Below are 16,630 nucleotides of genomic sequence, written 5' to 3'. Positions count from 1 at the left end.
GGCTAAACCACAAACCAATGCCCTTTGAGTACAGTGCAAACCAACAGGCAGTATATGATGCTGTCCTGAAAGCTCCAGTCCATCTTCTTCTCTCTACCCTCAGGGCCCCCAAAGCCTAAATGACCCTGATGAACTACCAGTCTTAACAACTAACTAATGACTCTGCCCAATGGATCTCTTACAAAAGGAAACCCATAGGGTTTTAGATTTGACCCAGAAGAGCCCTTTGCTGTTTTGGACTTAACCATCCTTATACAGCTACTAGAGACACCCCTCAGGAAAAGCAGTTATTAGCTTGCTATTGGCCCTGATTGAAACTGAACACCTGACCCATTGGTGGTCTTGAGACTCTTCAGCCTGACAATGCTATTTTGGCGTAGACTGATTGAGACTCAACGACTAACAAGGTGGGAAGAAACCAAGTCTCACTTGTCAAAAGAAAATAGTATATTCAAGCTGGCCCAATCCCAGCCACATCTTGGCTTTCCATGAAAATGGAACAACTACTCCTTTGAGGGAAATTTTATTTCCCACTCTGCCAACTAGTACAAGACTGCTGGACAAAATGGGATCCTCAATTCAAAAAGGTTCCCCTAAATGTCTTGATCTCATCTACTAATGGTTTGGCTGAGATGAAACTGGGTGGTTTCCACTGGACTGTTCAACCTTAGAAGACCTGGGAATGGATGTGGGTGCTCCCCTCAGCAGGTAGAACTCAAGGCCACTTTCCTAACTCTGCCCAGTATTCCCTTTGATATGTATTGATTCTTGAGCTATTACAGTGGCCCAGCTGTTGGGTCTCCCACTTGAAAGACCACAGACAGGTTAGACAGAGTAGGTATCATGAACTGTAGAAACAAATTGCAGCTACTAAAAGAATGGTGTGGGTCATCCATATAGATGCCCATGGTAAGCATCTACTCCGATGAAACTGGAATCAAGATGCTGATTGAGATTTCTCTGCTTTGCTTACTGTCATTAGCACTTGGATCCATCATCACATTGGATACAACAAAGCATCCACTGTCAAACACTGGGCACAAATTACAGGACCCTATGTTTCTGATCCAGAAGCTACCATTGTATGCCAACCTTGTGACTCCTACAAAATGGCCCACTGTGATGAGGAACAACACATCACATGAGGTGTGGCCCCATTGGCTCCTACTGTGTTAATTACAACAAGCTTTAAGCCCCTTCTAAGAGCTTTCAATGAGTCTGTGCCACTATTGACATTTCTTCAGGTTAAACTGTAGCTGTTTCAAACTGCTCAACTAATTTCAGCTGCACACTGTGGCTGTTTTTGGTTTTCCAGACTATTTACAGACTGAAAAACGGCACACCTTTTATTGTAAAAGTCATGCAACAATGGGCTTATAATCAAAATATACTATGGACTTCCATATTCCCTGCTAACCACTGGCATATGGTATTAAGAGTTCAAATAGCCTCTTCAAAAATCAACTAAAAGGCCTGGGGATGTGGCTCAGCAGTAGAGTGCTTGCCCAGTCTGTGCAAGGCCCTAGATTCAGTCCCCACTACCTACCAATTTAAGTAAGAAATAAAGTTTTAAAAAATGACTCAGAGGTACTCCCGACTCTGCCTTCTTATCCTTTATGCAGTTTGGTTAGTGAATATGACTAACCCCAGAAGGGGACTGTCTTCTTTCAATCATTCCCTTGACAATGATAAAATCAAAGAACAATGAGGGTCTATGGACATATTTTGAAACCTTGGGATTTTGTTTGGAACATTTCTGGGTAAAATCTTTCTTCCCCTAACAGCAATCCCAGACTACAGTGGTGAATAACCTACTGAGTGTCAGCCCAGCCAAAAAGGAGCTTAAGGGACTGAAATTTAATTCTGATCTACCACCTGGATTCTCTGGTTCCAAGGACATTGACCTAGATCATAAGGATAATTACCACTTGGTTCAGTACACTATTTGCTGTGTCCCCCTACAGTAACCCAAATGGGCCAAGGTGCAGAACATAACAGATCTCTGTAAATTTATAAAAATGCTCTGTCCCACTTGTACCTCATCTGTTCAGATAAAAGGTCTAGAAACTAGTAGGGGATTATTGGGCAGAAAATGTGAACTTATAGCTACTACAGTGGACCACAGTGATTTTGCATCACTGAAAGGAAGGCAACAACCCACTGTCAAAGGAGGAAACCCCAGAAGGTAGCCGAGAGAAAGAGAGAGAGAGAGAGAGAGAGAGAGAGAGAGAGAGAGAGAGAGAGAGAGAGACAGATATTAAAGATCTTTCTTTCAGGACCACCCCTGAAGCCTTCCTCACAAAGGAAATTGCCCTGGTAATCTCCCCAAACTGTTGCAAGGACCTTAAATAACTGACTATGGGATTTTCCAACAATCTCCACTCCAACGGAGAGCTCTGGCTCCCACATCACACATGTAAAACATTGTCAACTCCCATAAATGGTTTCCCCAACCCCTTCCCCACAGCCATCATTCAGTAATTCTATGGGGCAGAATACCATGTTGCTGGGGCATGGACATGTAAAACCAGTTGGAATAACTGCCTTTAGGCGGTATCTTGAATAACAAGAATTAGACTCAAGTTTTCAACTTGACAACACTGAAATTCACCTGAGCCATGAAAATGGTTACAGTAAAGAAATCCTCTCACCTGTTTGTGTTCCTTCTTGAAAAATGATTTATCATAAAAGACCATTCTTCTCCATGTGACTTACCTAAGGCTTGCTGTCCACTCTCTGTCATAAAACAGACTCTTGGATGACTCCACTGTCCACTTATGTAAAGGCCAAATACAGACCTTTCCCCTTTTGCTTGAACCTGTGGACAAGGCCTGACACAGACCTTCCAACTCCCCCTTTTTGTGTCTCATGAATAATTAACCAAGCTGTTGTCTTCCTGAAACAAACTAGACACAGAGGTAAATATTTTCTGATCAGTTGAGGCTTCTCTATTTTCAAAATCATTATCCCCTGTAATAAATATCTCTACCTATAATTTGTCTGTTCTTCCCTACAAAACCATAAGGCAAAACCACCCTGTCATGAACTCCAGTGACTGAATCTAGGGTGCTCTCCCTATTATAATAGTCTTAATAAAATCAATTTTCTTACTTTATCATTTTTTGTGTTGGACAGTTTGGTGCCATGAATTGCATAGAACTAAAAACTTGCTTCCAGACTCCCTTCCCCACCCAGGTTCTGGGGCCTCTCCAGTTCACCATGATCCTTCCCTGACTGGTGATTTGGGGATCCACAGTGAGTCCAGCCTCTGATCTATGTGTTCTGGACACAGGCCATAGTAGCATGTTAAGGATGCAATTCTTTGAGTTCTCTTTTGGTTTTCTTTTGTTCGTAGATTTTGTTTAATCTTTGTACTCATTGTAAACACTCAATCCAATTCTTGACCACTTGAAAACAATTCTTGCTAATTATATTGCTATATAATTTCAGTTTGTTACCTCCAAAATGGCATAATTTTACGAAGGACCACTTAGAATTCCAATGGGCCCTATGCAGCCCTGAGATCTTCCTAAACTTACTAATTTGCAAAGTACCCCAAATCTTGAGGCTCAAAGATCTCGTCTCACCAGTGGTCAAATGATGATGATGATGATTTTGGTACAAGGCTGAAAAATGATAAAATGTCTCCAATCTATTTGAAACTGTATAGTCCCTTAAGAACTGTTTCTGTCACCTCTGGTTCATTCATCCTGCTCTGCTTTCACTCTTAACTAAATCTCACAATCCTTTCCTTTTATAGGTGAGGAAAGGACTTTGAGGTTTAGTTAGTGGCACCTTCCACGTGTGCCACTCCAGCCCTTGCCCTAACAACTATTCCTCTATATTCTGCAGATACCCTTTGCCCACCCCCTCACTCCTCCTCTTTACCTTCTCTGGCTCCATTAAATTCTCCTGATCCCATATCTCCATCCTAACCTGTATTATTGGCCTTTTCAACCTGCTGGAAGGTCAATGATTTGAACACCCACCTGAACAAGTATTCTTTAGGCCTTGATCTTGCTCAGATTTACATGCTATTGTTAAAGACTTTCCAGACCCCTGTGGTCAATAACTTAGTAATCAATTCAGACTGGTCCTTGAGGTATTTTCTCCTGGACTCCTGATTGATTTGTTTGTCTTTTGTGGTGCTGAGGATGGAACCCAGGGCCTTGTGCACTGAGCTACACTCCTAGCCCTATATAAGGGTGGAGTTTGAGGGGAGCAAATTGCCCTGGCTATTCCCTTCTAATTGCATTAAATTGTAAAGCCATGGGTTTTCATTGTGTTGATTAAGTCTTTTCTGTGGTGCAATTCTTTATAATTTTGAACTAATATGTATATTTAGGAGAGAGGAGGATTTTGCCAATTTTTGAATAATGTCTCCAAGTTCTGGTTGTAAGTTATTAATGAAGATACTGACCAGTGCAGATGTGGTTTAATCTTAAAGAGCAAGACTGGAGTAGTTCCTCCAAATATTTTCTAATCTCTGTCAATAGTTAGACATCAATTCACTTTGTATTCTGGAATCTTATATCTCTAACTAATAACTTTGAGGGGAAAATGTTGGGAATGGATTCTAAAAGCCTCTCTCTTGTGGTTTTTTAACTTGTATGTAAACTTTAGAGAATTCTGTTATTTTTGAAGGTCCATATCAAAGTCCCACTAGCAGTTGCACAAGTTATTATGAATCAAGGAGCTCAGGGCTAGGTGTGTAGATCAATAGTAGTTTTTGTCTAGCATGTACAAGGCCCTGGGTTCTATCCCCAGCCCCCCAAAATTAATTAATTAGTTAAGCTTTACAAAAACCACAGATAGCCTGGGCATGGTAATCCCAGCCACTAAGGAGGCTTAGGCAAGATTATTGCAAGTTCAAAGCCAGTCACAGCAACTTAGCAAGGCACTAAGTAACTTAGTGAGAACTTGTCTCAAAAATTTTAAAAATAGGGGGAGCTGGGCATGTGGCTAATTGGTTAAGCAACCCTGGCTTCAATCCCTAGTACCCAAAAACAAAACAAAACCAAACCCATAGATAGGGATATTTGCACATAGCATTATAAAAGGGGGGAGGAATTGGACTTGGGATTTCCTAGCCCACAAAATGGAACAAGATTTAAAAAACAAAATCCATCTTTCCAATGACTTTCCTTGGAGGTACCCTCCCCCCTGTAGCTATATCTGTCTTAATGGACAAGGGGAGGTAATCATCACCACCATCATAGTGGACATAATGGTAAAATTTTCCTCTACTAACACCTGATTTTCCTACCACCGTCCTTCAGATTATGCAAACCATCCCTGTGGTAGGACTCAATAACTACCATATGACTTGTCTTTAAATCTGTTTCTGTCTCACTATGACCTCTCATTACTCAGCATATCTTTCGGATTAGATTCACTACTCTGATAAGCCCACTGGGAAGAAAACTACTTTTTTATGTGAACCAGTGAGCTATAAAGTCTCTACCTGTGTTTGTATGTATGTTTATGCTTATGTGTCAGTGATTAATATTTTTCTACCTTTGTGGGAAAAACCAACTATTCTGATAATTTCCCCCAAATAGCCTGAACTTCCAATACTTTCAACATATTAAAAAAGGAATTAAAGAAACAAACCCAAATGTTTTGAGAATTCAAGTTCATATAATTTACATAAATCTTTGGCAATCAAGACTAATTTAATATTGAGGGTTAATAAAAATAGCCATGTCTTTTGTATTATCAGCACCAAGTATATTACAAGCATACGTTTTCATTGCAACCAGTTTTGTTTTGAATGATAAAGTAGAAGATAAAATATCTCAAGACATTATTTCTAAAGAGGATTGTATCTAAAATGCTGATTCTATTTGTGTGTGTGTGTGTGTACATGCATGTGTGCGAATGCACAGGGGTGTATATATATATATACATGTGTGTATACACAAACATACATACATATGTATTCTGATCATGTAAAATGCAATTCACTGTGCATCGCAGTCAAAATCATTTTGAAAAAATTCAATGAATCTTTTGAAAAACAAGTTTGAAAGACTGCTCTATTTGCTAGCTTGCCTTGGAGGACAAGGAAAGCAACAGGCTGCAATGTCATTTTCCTTTAGATAATATATTTGCTTAAAAAATCCAGAATGTCTGGTTAAAACCTATGAAGTCATCATTTTCCTCTGTCCATCAAGGATTATATAGGGGAGCTTTACACCACCTAAGTGCTCCATGAACAATGACCACCTCACCTTTCATTCCAAATTACCATTGATCCCTAGTTCACTGTTTTTCCCAATTCCCCCTGCAGGCTTACCAATTGTGATTATTCCTGGCAAGAGTGGTCCATGGCACCAGTGGGAAAAAAACTGAAATCCAAAAGTTAACTAAGAACTTTCAGGTGATTTTCTAGGTAAAAAATTGACAATGAACAAAAAAGTGCATTACATATTCAAGATAGATATAGTCTTTCTAAATGTATGCAGGTATGCTGATTGAATAAGGTAGCACTAGACATTCAAGATTATAAAAAATATAAATTTCTATCTAACCAAATCGAATCATTATTTTGACAAACTTTAAAAAAAATTATGTTTAGTGGTATATCAGTTTGAAGATTGTTTACAGTATGTTTAGATAACTTAAAACCTTGGACTTATGTTAATTAATGGTTATTCATTAGATGCCTATGTAATTTCTAAGCTAGAAATAATTAAGCATGATTTTAAGTTTCTACATCTTTTGCATCTTACTTTTATATGGTATAGAGAGTATTATGGTTTGGATCTGAAATTCCCCCAAAGTCTGTGTTCAGAAGTGGGGTTTTTGGGAAATGACTGGATCATGAAGGTTCTGGCCTCATCAATGGGTTAATCCATTGATGGCTAAATGGTCTACTGGGAGGTGGGGACTTGGAAGAAGTAGATCACTAGGGGCATGCCATGGAAGGGTTTATCTTCTCTCCAGCCCTTTCCTCTCCCTCTCTCTGCTTTGTAGCTGCCATGACCTGAGCATCTTTCCCCTACCATGTCCTTCTGTTATGATGTTCTGTCTCAAATCAGGCTCAAATCAATGGATGCAGTAGACCATAGGCTGAATCCTCTGACTGTGAGCCAAAGTAAGTATTTTACCCTGTAAGTTGGGTCTGTCAGGTATATGGTCACAATGACAAAAAAGAGGACTAACAGAGAGGCTATATATATTTGGGTTGGTTCAGTTTTGCCATTTTGAGAAGTTTTACTACAGTTTGAGTATTCCTTATTCAAAATATTTGGGACCAGAAGTATTTCAGATTTCAAAGTTTTTCAGATTTGGAAATATTTGCATGGACTTTACAAGTTGAGCATCCTAATTTAAAAATATAAAATATAAAATGCTCCAAAATCTAAAGCTTTTAAAACATCACATCAGTGCTCAAAAAGTTTCAGATTTTAGTACCTTTTGGATTTGGGATTTTTGGATTAGGGTACTAACATATACTATATATAAAGGTGGTACATGGCTATAGTCCCAGCTACTTAGGAAGCTGAGGGAGGAGAATCTTGGCAATTTAGTGAGCTCTGCATCAAGATAAAAAAATGTAAAATATTTGGAGATGTATCTCAGTGGTAGAGTACCCCAGTACCACAAAACTTTTAAAAAGGATATGTATGGCTATTTTAAAAATTATAAATCAATGTTCATAAACTCTGCTAATCTGTAACAAAATGCTGGTATATGACAGATAATCTATAATTAATTAATAGTTCTTAGTTTTCTCTGTGAAATAGAAGTTACTGTGTTTAAAAGCTGTAATCAATATGTGTAAGTACGGCTCTGCTAGGACAGATAGTGGCAGAGAGACATAACTTTGTATATAGGTATGCAGGATATATTTTTGTTAAGGAAAAAGTGAATAACTTTGTCCTAAAGTAAAATGACTAATGTTCCAGAATGAGAAAGAATCAAGTGCAGGAAAGAACCTGAGTGGATACAGAAAGTTGCAAAAAAAGGAATTTTATTTGCCGTGGTCAAGGTTTACTAAGGTTTAATAGGTTTATTTATACATTCTAAAAAAGAGTTTTATCATCAAATATACTGATACCAAACTAGAATTTGGTTTTCTCTCTGTCAAAATTATGTAACCCCTGTAATCTTGTTTCTTTGTTTGCTCTTTGTCATATTTCCGCTTATTTTCTGTTGACCTCTAACCCAACTATCTCCTTAAGAATCAACATGCTTGGGCTGGGGTTGTGGCTCAGTAGTAGAGTGCTTGCCTAGCACATTTGAGGTACTGGGTTCGAATCCCAGCACTACATAAAAATAAATAAATAAAATAAAGGTATTATGTTCATCTACAACTAAAAATATAATAAAAAAGGAACCAATAGCTGCAAAGTCTTTGCCCTTCACAGTGTTCTCTGTCTTCTTCCTCATTTATATACCCACCATAAAAAGCGGGTGACAACATTCCCTGGTTTGGTTTTCAACTGTTGAACCCTGTCTGATTTTCTTTCTTCTTTCTCTCCTTCCTTCCTTCCTTCCTTCCTTCCTTCCTTCCTTCCTCCCTCCCTCCCTCCCTCCTTCCTTCCTTCCTTCCTCTCTTTTTCTCCCTCCCTTCCTTCCTTCATTTATTTATTCATTTACTTTTAACTTATTTATATTTGCAGTGCTTGAGGATCTAACCCAGGGCTTCTTGCATGCTAGACAAGCGCTCTATCACTGAGCTACACCCCTAGCCCTGTTACTACCATTCTCTACCTCACTAGTTGTTTGATGTATCATCCACCAACTGACTCCAGGACTGACATCTAACTGCCACTTCCCTGAGCACATCCCATTTCTCCTCACTGATCCATCTGAATATTTAAGCAACCTGACATCATCATCCCAACTCTTGGCACATACTAACTAGAACTTATCTCCTGACATACTTATTTCGTCTCTTGAAATCTCCAAACTCCATAACTCTGCTACCTCAGGATCAGTCATAGGCAAAAACAGCAGCACCTTTATCCTTGTAAGTACCATTTCATTCTCTAACACTTTCAGCAAATCACACAGACTTTGTTTAATTATACACAAAGACTCTGCTTCCCTGAGATGTCCACCCAGGTTTAACTACAACCATCATGGATTATTCCCTTGGGGACCTGTGACCTCCATGATACAATTTTTATGTAGCCAGTCATTCTACACTTCCTTCCCACAATAATCTTTCCCTTTTTTCAATGGGTTTATTGGAATGTAATTCCATCATAAATGGCGGAGCATCTATACAGGATCCTGACTATGAGATATATTCCAAGATTACTAATTCTTCTCCTATTTATAATTGTATGCCTTGCAAACAGGCACACATCCTGCCTGGAATCTTAAATGCTACTATGCAGTCAGTGTTGACAAATGATTCAACAACATATTGCAACTCAGCAGACCTGAGAACAACCACACTCCAACTTTACATGTGGAGATGAAATTTGTACTGACAATGGTGTAGACCTGGGCATCTTCCATAGCCTCATTTCTAGACATACTTGTTCAAGGTCAACCTTATGGCTGTATGGAAGAAGAGGGAGCCTGGCAATACTGAATTACATCCGAGCTCTGAAAATAATGACAACTAAGAAATCTCACAGGGCTAACTGCAAAGGACCACATTCCCCCGTGTGAATTAGATAAGGTTTGCTGCCCACTCCCAGGTTTACTTGTGGCAAGGTCAAACAGCTTTCTCATTTTGCCTGAACCTGCTGAAAGAACTCCTATAGACCCTCCAACTCCCTGTTCTTGTCTCATGAATGGTGAACTAAGGTTAAAAGTTTGCCCTCCTGAAATTAGCCACAGAGCTAAACATTTCCCCCTTGGCTAACAGGGACTTCCCCTGATTAAAACATACACACACAACAACCCTGGTAAGTCTACCCCTGCAAAAGTGAAAAGCAAAACCACCCCGTGGAAATACTCTAATCTCTAGATCTGGGGTATTTATTCTCCCTACTCTCCCTGAATAATTTCAATTTCTATACTTATTTGTTTTATATATGTAACAGTTAAAGAATATCAGCTGGCTGAGAGTTCACATTGGAGGTATTCTCACACTATATCTCTTTTCACAAAAGTAAAAGTAAAAAAAATAAAAACAAAAATACTAAAACAAAAACATAAAAGCTTTTTGATTTTTTTCAAATATAGCAGAACAATGAAGACCTTTCTAGTTATGAAAAGAAAACTTGGAGGACACAAAATATTGATAAACTTGGTGTTGGGGCAGAGTGCTTGCTGAGCATGTGCTCAGGATCAAAAAGAAAAAGAAAAAAAAGACTGATAAATTCAGTTAGATGAAATGCATGAAGAAAACAATAAAATTTTCATTTAAAAGACAAATGAGGGGCTCATTTGCTCAGTGATAAAGCAATTGCCCAGCATGCATGAGGCCCTTAGTTCAATCCTCAGCATCCCCTCCACCCAAAAAGACAAATGAGAAGTTGCAAAAAAAAAAAAAAAGTTTGTGGCACATTAAACAAAGAAATAATGCCTTTGATATATAAATAGAAACAACCTGATAGAAAAATCAGCAAAGGAAACTTAAAAGCTGCTCAGTTGGTAGCAACTAGGGGTAGGGGCTTAAGCCAAAGATCACAAATTCGAGGACAGCCTCACCAACCTAAGGAGGCCCTAAATAACTTAGTGAGATTGTCAAAATAAAAAATAAAAAGGGTTGTGGCTCAGTGGGACTCAGTGATTAAGCACTTCTGAGTTTAATCCCTGGTACCAATCAATTGATCAATCTCAGAAAAAAATAAGTAGCCTCTTTAAACATAATCACATACATTCAGCCTCAGTTATAACACAAACTAAATCTATACTGATATAACATATATTAATCCTTCTGTTGGGTCAAAAAGTAAAACCAAATATAACAAGGCACTGTGTTGTCTCGGGTATGGTGAAAGGAGGCACTCATATAACTGATACGATCTATAAGGCAGGTAATTTTGCCCTATCTATCAAAAATGAACATGAATGCATCATTTATCCTGTTAATTCTACTTGTAGAAATTTCTTTTTAAACATAATTTCCCTTGTCTTAACCTAGGTATGTATAAAGATATTCACTGCAGCATTGTGTGTAACTGCAGAAAGATTGAAAATACCTTAAGTGTCTATTAATTTTAATAAAGGACTTAGTATATTTTGTTACATCCATATAATAGAATAAGATTCAGCCTTTAAAAGGAATGATCACCAAGTTTTTAAAAAATTTTTAGTTGTAGATGGGCACAATGTCTTTATTTATTTATGTGATGCTGAGGATCGAACCCAGCACTCCACACATGTGAGGCAAGTTCTCTACCACTGAGACACAACTCCAGCCCACCAAGATATATTTTTAAGTGAGGAAATCAAGTGTTGGAAGTTGTTGATTTATTTTTGTTTTTTTTCTTGGTGCTGGGAATTGAACCCAGGGCCTCGCAAATGTGAAGTGCATGCTCTACTGTTGAACTACACCCTGTCCTGGAAGTTCTATATGCTAACATTTGGGTTTAAAATGGACATAGGGTATTTTACAATGAGGTGTTGTATATTTCAAAATAACTAGAAGAGAGGTTTTTGAATGTTTTTACCATAATGAAATGATAAAATGCATGAGGTAATGGATACTCCAACTACCTTGACTTAAGCAATATATAATGTATACAGATATTGAGATATCAAAATGGCACCCCATAAATATGCACAATTAAAATACCTCAACTAAAAATTAATTGGATATAGGAGCTGAACATGGTGGTTCACGCCTGTAATCCCAGTAACATAGAAGGCTAAAGCAGGAGGGTAGCAAGCTCAAAGTCAGACTCAGCAACTTAGTAAAATCCTGTATCAAAATAAAATTTAAAAAAATAGGACTGGGAATGTAGCTCAGAAGTAGAACACCTCTGTGTTAAATCCCTAGTATCACACATACAAAAAGAATATAGGTGAGCATGTGAGTGCACAAGTATACATGTGAGCATGTGCTTGAACAATCTATAGCTGGTTTAGAAAGAATATATGGGCTACTGAAGTCAAAATTGGAGGTTATTAGGCTGGCGTTGTAGCTCAGTGGTAGAGCCTGCCTTGTACATGTTAGGCACTGGATTCAATCCTCAGCATCACATAAAAATATATAAAATAAAGGTATTGTGTCCATCTACAACTAAAAAAATACATTTTAAAATTTGGAGGATACTTTTTTCCTCCCTTTACCCTGAAATAGAATATTTATGCAGAAAAATACATGGAACATAAATACTGATAAATATTTGAGGCAAATACCTACTCAATTCCCACCCCACCTGGAAAGAGAACAGTGCCAGCTACTTGCCCAGAAGTCTTCCCCATGCTTCCTCTCCCCTTTCCCCTAATCAATGAAATTACTGTCATGCCTGGAATGACAAGTACTTCCTTGTTTTGTTTTCTAGTTTTACCAATGACGCACATACCCATTTACCGATATGGTTTTGTTTTTTTGTTTTTCCTGTCTTAAAACTTCACAAGAGCTGGGAATGTGGTTCAGTGGTAGAGTGCTTGCCTAGCATGCACAAAGCCCCACCACTGCAAAAAACAAAACAAGACAAAAACTTAAATTGAAACAGAACACATTCTTGCATGCCTGGCTTCTTTCATTCAATAATATGTTTAATTTATTAAACCATTTTATTATTGATTAACATTTTTGTCATTTCCAATTACTGGCTATCACAAGCAATATAACAATGAGCACTGACAAATGTGTCCTGGTACCAATGTACCAGGAGTTCTATTAGGTGTTTTCCTAGGAAGGGAACTGTTCCTCATATGATCTACATATGCTTTGATAAATAAAGCTACAATGTTTTCCAGATTATTCCAATTTTCACTCCCAGTAACAGCATATGGGAGCTCATGGTGCTTTTCATCTTTGCTACCATTTGTTACTGTCACTGTTGGTCTTCTTGATTTTAGCCATTCTGGTGAGTATGTAGTGATATTACATTATAATTACAATATGCATTTCCCTGGTGAATAATGAGTTTGAGCACTGTCTCAGCTGTTGACTAGCCACACAGATACCTTCATTTGTTACATATCTGTTCAATAAGGCCTCTGACTATGAGGAAGTTTGTTTTTATTTTTGTTTTGTTATTCTTTATATATTTTGGATAGACATCTTCTGTTCTGTTTTTTTATACCTTTATATTATTTTTACGTGGTGCTGAGGATCAAACCCAGTGTCTCACGCATGCTAGGCAAGCGTTCTACTACTAAGCTACAACCCCAGCACTGACATCTTCTGTTTTTGATAACTCCCATTCTGTGGAGTGTGATTTTATTTTTAATGGAAGTAATTATCATAAAGGTCAGGGTAGAGTTATCTTCGAGTGTAGGGGGATTCTGGAAAGCTGCCAATGGACTCTTTCTAGATCTATATAAAGATAAATCACTCAGCTATGCACATCTGTTTTGTATACTTCTGTGCGTATATATTTCACATTAAAAATATTTTTAAAATATAGATTAAACTTCAGAATTATTAACTCTACCTGTATGCATATACTTAAAAGGGGTGTACACATATGTACAAGGAGACACAAACAAGAGTGTTCAGGCTAGGTACAGTTGGAAACACCTGTAATCCCAGCAACTTGGGAGGCTGAGGAAGGAAAATCACAAGGTCAAAGCCAGCCTGGGCAACTCAGTGAGACCTCAACAGCTTAGTGAAACCCTGTCTCAAAATAAAAACAAAGGGTGAGGGTTATAGCTCAGTGGTGGAGTACTTGCCTAGCACGTGTGAGGCACTGGTTTCAATCCTTAGCACACATAGAAATAAAGAAGTAAAATAAAAGTATTGTGTCCATCTACAACTAAAAATTTGAAAAACAAAATAAAATAAAAAGGCCTGGGGATGTGGCTCAGTGGTAAAGTGACCCTGAATTCAATCCCCAGTACCAATAAAAGAAAGAGAAAAAAAGTATTCACAGCAACATGGTTTATAATTTGTACTGTATTTCACAAAACATTCTCAATTAACAAAAAATGATGAAATTGGGTGGTTATGTTTTGTGAAATAAAAAGGAGAAAATAAGAATGTATCCTCAGCCCCTTTTATTTGCTTAAAGCAACTATACTCATACATAGAAAACTAACTAACCTGCTTATATGTATTAGGGAGTGCTGAGTAGTTAGGAGAAAGATGGATAAGAAAATTTAGACTATATAACTCTTAAATTTTTTTAAACTTTTTGAGCCATATGTCCATATTATTCTTTAAAAATTAAAGGTAAAGGACTGGGGCTGTAGCTCACTTGCCTACCACATGTGAGGCAATGGGTTCGATCCTCAGCACCACATAAAAATAAATAAATAAATAAAGGGGGATATAAAGGTATTGTGTCCATCTACAACTAGAAAATTTTTAAATTAAATTTTAAAAACTATTAACAATATGCTTTGAGTAATAAGTGCTACATCTGTAAAATAAAAAAGGTACATTATTAAAAGAAAATATTCTCAAAGCAAAAAGAGGTATTTAAAAAAAAAAACATAGCCAGGCATGATGATGCTGACCTGTAATCCCAGTGACTTGGGAAGCTGAGGCAGGAGGATTGGAAGTTCAAAGCCAGCCTCAGCAACTTAAAGAGGCCCTAAACAATTCAGTGAAACATTTGTCTCTAAATAAAACACAGAAAGGGGCTGGAGATGTGGCTCAGTGGTTAACACCACTGGGTTCAATCCCCTGTACCAAAAAAACAAAAAACAAAAAACAAAATCACATTATATTCCATAAATTTATATAATTATGATTTGGTAATCAAAATAACTATATAAGTAAACAGAAAAAGTACTATCACTATGATTATTACCTAATGAGCTTGACTATATGGAGAAGAGATTTATTTAGAGTTGAATTACTAATATTTACATAGTAAAGCAAACAAATGACTTCATTAGAAAATTGTTAACTTCAGGTAAAGAAAAAGTAGTACATAAATAGTAATCACAGCATGGATAATCTGTGACTTAACTACATATTGGTACAATAATAAATATTGACCAACACTCATGCAAGCAATGACATACACTGTAATCTATCCACAAAGAATCAGGCAATAGGAAATGAGTATGTCAGGGGGTATACCCAAAGGCTAAATCTCTATCTTTCATAGTGGGAAGTTAATAGAAGATACCCAAAACTCTAAAAACACATTAAAATATTGAGAGTGCTTGCCTCTAAGGATCCGGAATCTAGGGGAAAATAAAAGAAAGAAGGATTACTTTTCAAACCAGACTTTATAGAACTAATTGATACCCCAGATTTTATACAAAGTGTGTTTAATCACTTGTAAACAAAACTGCAAGTTAAGTGCAAATCACAAAGTGGCAAAACAGTATTCACAAAACCTACAAGAATGGCAAATGTTATTAACCTTAATATTAAAAATTTTTTTTTTCAAAAACCATAGGCTAAGATAAATAAATCAGCAATGGATAGGAAAAGGAAATTCATAAAAGGGGAAATAAATAAGCAGTAAAAATATAGAGGGGCTGCGGTATAGCTTAGTGGTAGAGCACTTGCGTAGCAAGCATTAGACCCTGGGTTCAATCCCAACATTACCAAATAAATAAATAGATACGTGGAGTGAAATTGATCCTGCCCAGTAAAAAGTAATACAAATCAAACAATGATACAGTGTCTCTCCCTCAGACTCTGAAGTTCTGGATTAATTTCTGCCCAAGGGTACCTTTTCCTCTCCCTACCTCACAGGCTTTGCCATGTCTCCCTTGCTGGGGCAAGTCCCGGCTGGCTGCCATGTTCACACTGAACTTCAACCTTGGGGTTCTCTTGCTGACAACGCCACTCTTCCCAGGATCTCCAAGTTTGGTAGGATCCATAGACTCAACTGGAACTGCTGGGATCAGGAAGAAGATCCTACAACCTTCATTAAGGGGTCTGGTTGAGGGACACTGCAGAGACTCCAAGAAACCTGGAAAGACAGTGTCCACATGGTCAGAATCATACAGTACTCACCACACAAACACTTTCTGATGGAACCCAAAAGCAGTTCTCTGCACTGGATACTATGTGATAGTCCAAGTCCCAGAAATACATATTCTACTTATTAATTAAAATGGAGTATGAAGCTGGGCATGGTGGCACATGCCTGTAATCCCAGCAACATGGGAGACTGAGGCAGGAGGACTGCAAGTTCAAGAACAGCCTCAGCAACTTAGGGAGGTCCTAAGCAACTTAGTGAGACCATATCTCAAACAATAAAAAAGGACTAGGGATGTGGCTCAGTGTTTAAACGCCCCTGATTTTAAACCTTGGTATCCCCCCAAAACAATGGAATATGAGCAAGACTATGAGATATGGATTTAAATTAATAAATGTTTAAATTCTAGCTCCACCAACTTTTAGCTGTGAGACTATAAAAAAGCTTCTTCAGTCTTTTTTCAAAAAGATTCAAAACAATCTCAAGTAGTTGTGAAAATTAAATGAGATGATGTATTTAAGGCACTTGGTATGGAACTGGCAAAACATAAACACTTAACAAATATTAGCAAGTACTGTTATATAAGCTAAGCATTCCAAATCCAAAAATCTGAAATCCAAAATTCTCTGTAAAAATTTGAAAAATTTTGAGCACCA

At 37.6% G+C, this 16,630-nt stretch overlaps 1 protein-coding gene across 8 annotated transcripts in view; it reads right to left on the bottom strand.

The window, feature by feature from the left end:
- Positions 1-16,630, bottom strand: part of Znf81 (zinc finger protein 81) — a 111,330-nt gene that overhangs the window by 44,700 nt on the left and 50,000 nt on the right. For all 8 annotated transcript variants that reach the window (XM_047535617.1, XM_047535616.1, XM_047535618.1 and 5 more), the window contains one exon: positions 15,739-15,965. In XM_047535617.1, coding sequence (XP_047391573.1) covers positions 15,739-15,873 — 135 coding nt within the window. In that variant the 5' untranslated portion in view covers positions 15,874-15,965. The remainder of the gene's footprint in view (positions 1-15,738; positions 15,966-16,630) is intronic.

Source organism: Sciurus carolinensis, chromosome X (assembly GCF_902686445.1).
Source record: "Sciurus carolinensis chromosome X, mSciCar1.2, whole genome shotgun sequence".
NCBI lineage: Eukaryota > Metazoa > Chordata > Mammalia > Rodentia > Sciuridae > Sciurus > Sciurus carolinensis.
The sequence above is the reverse complement of the archived record's forward strand: the minus strand, read 5'-3'. Positions and strand labels throughout refer to the sequence as shown.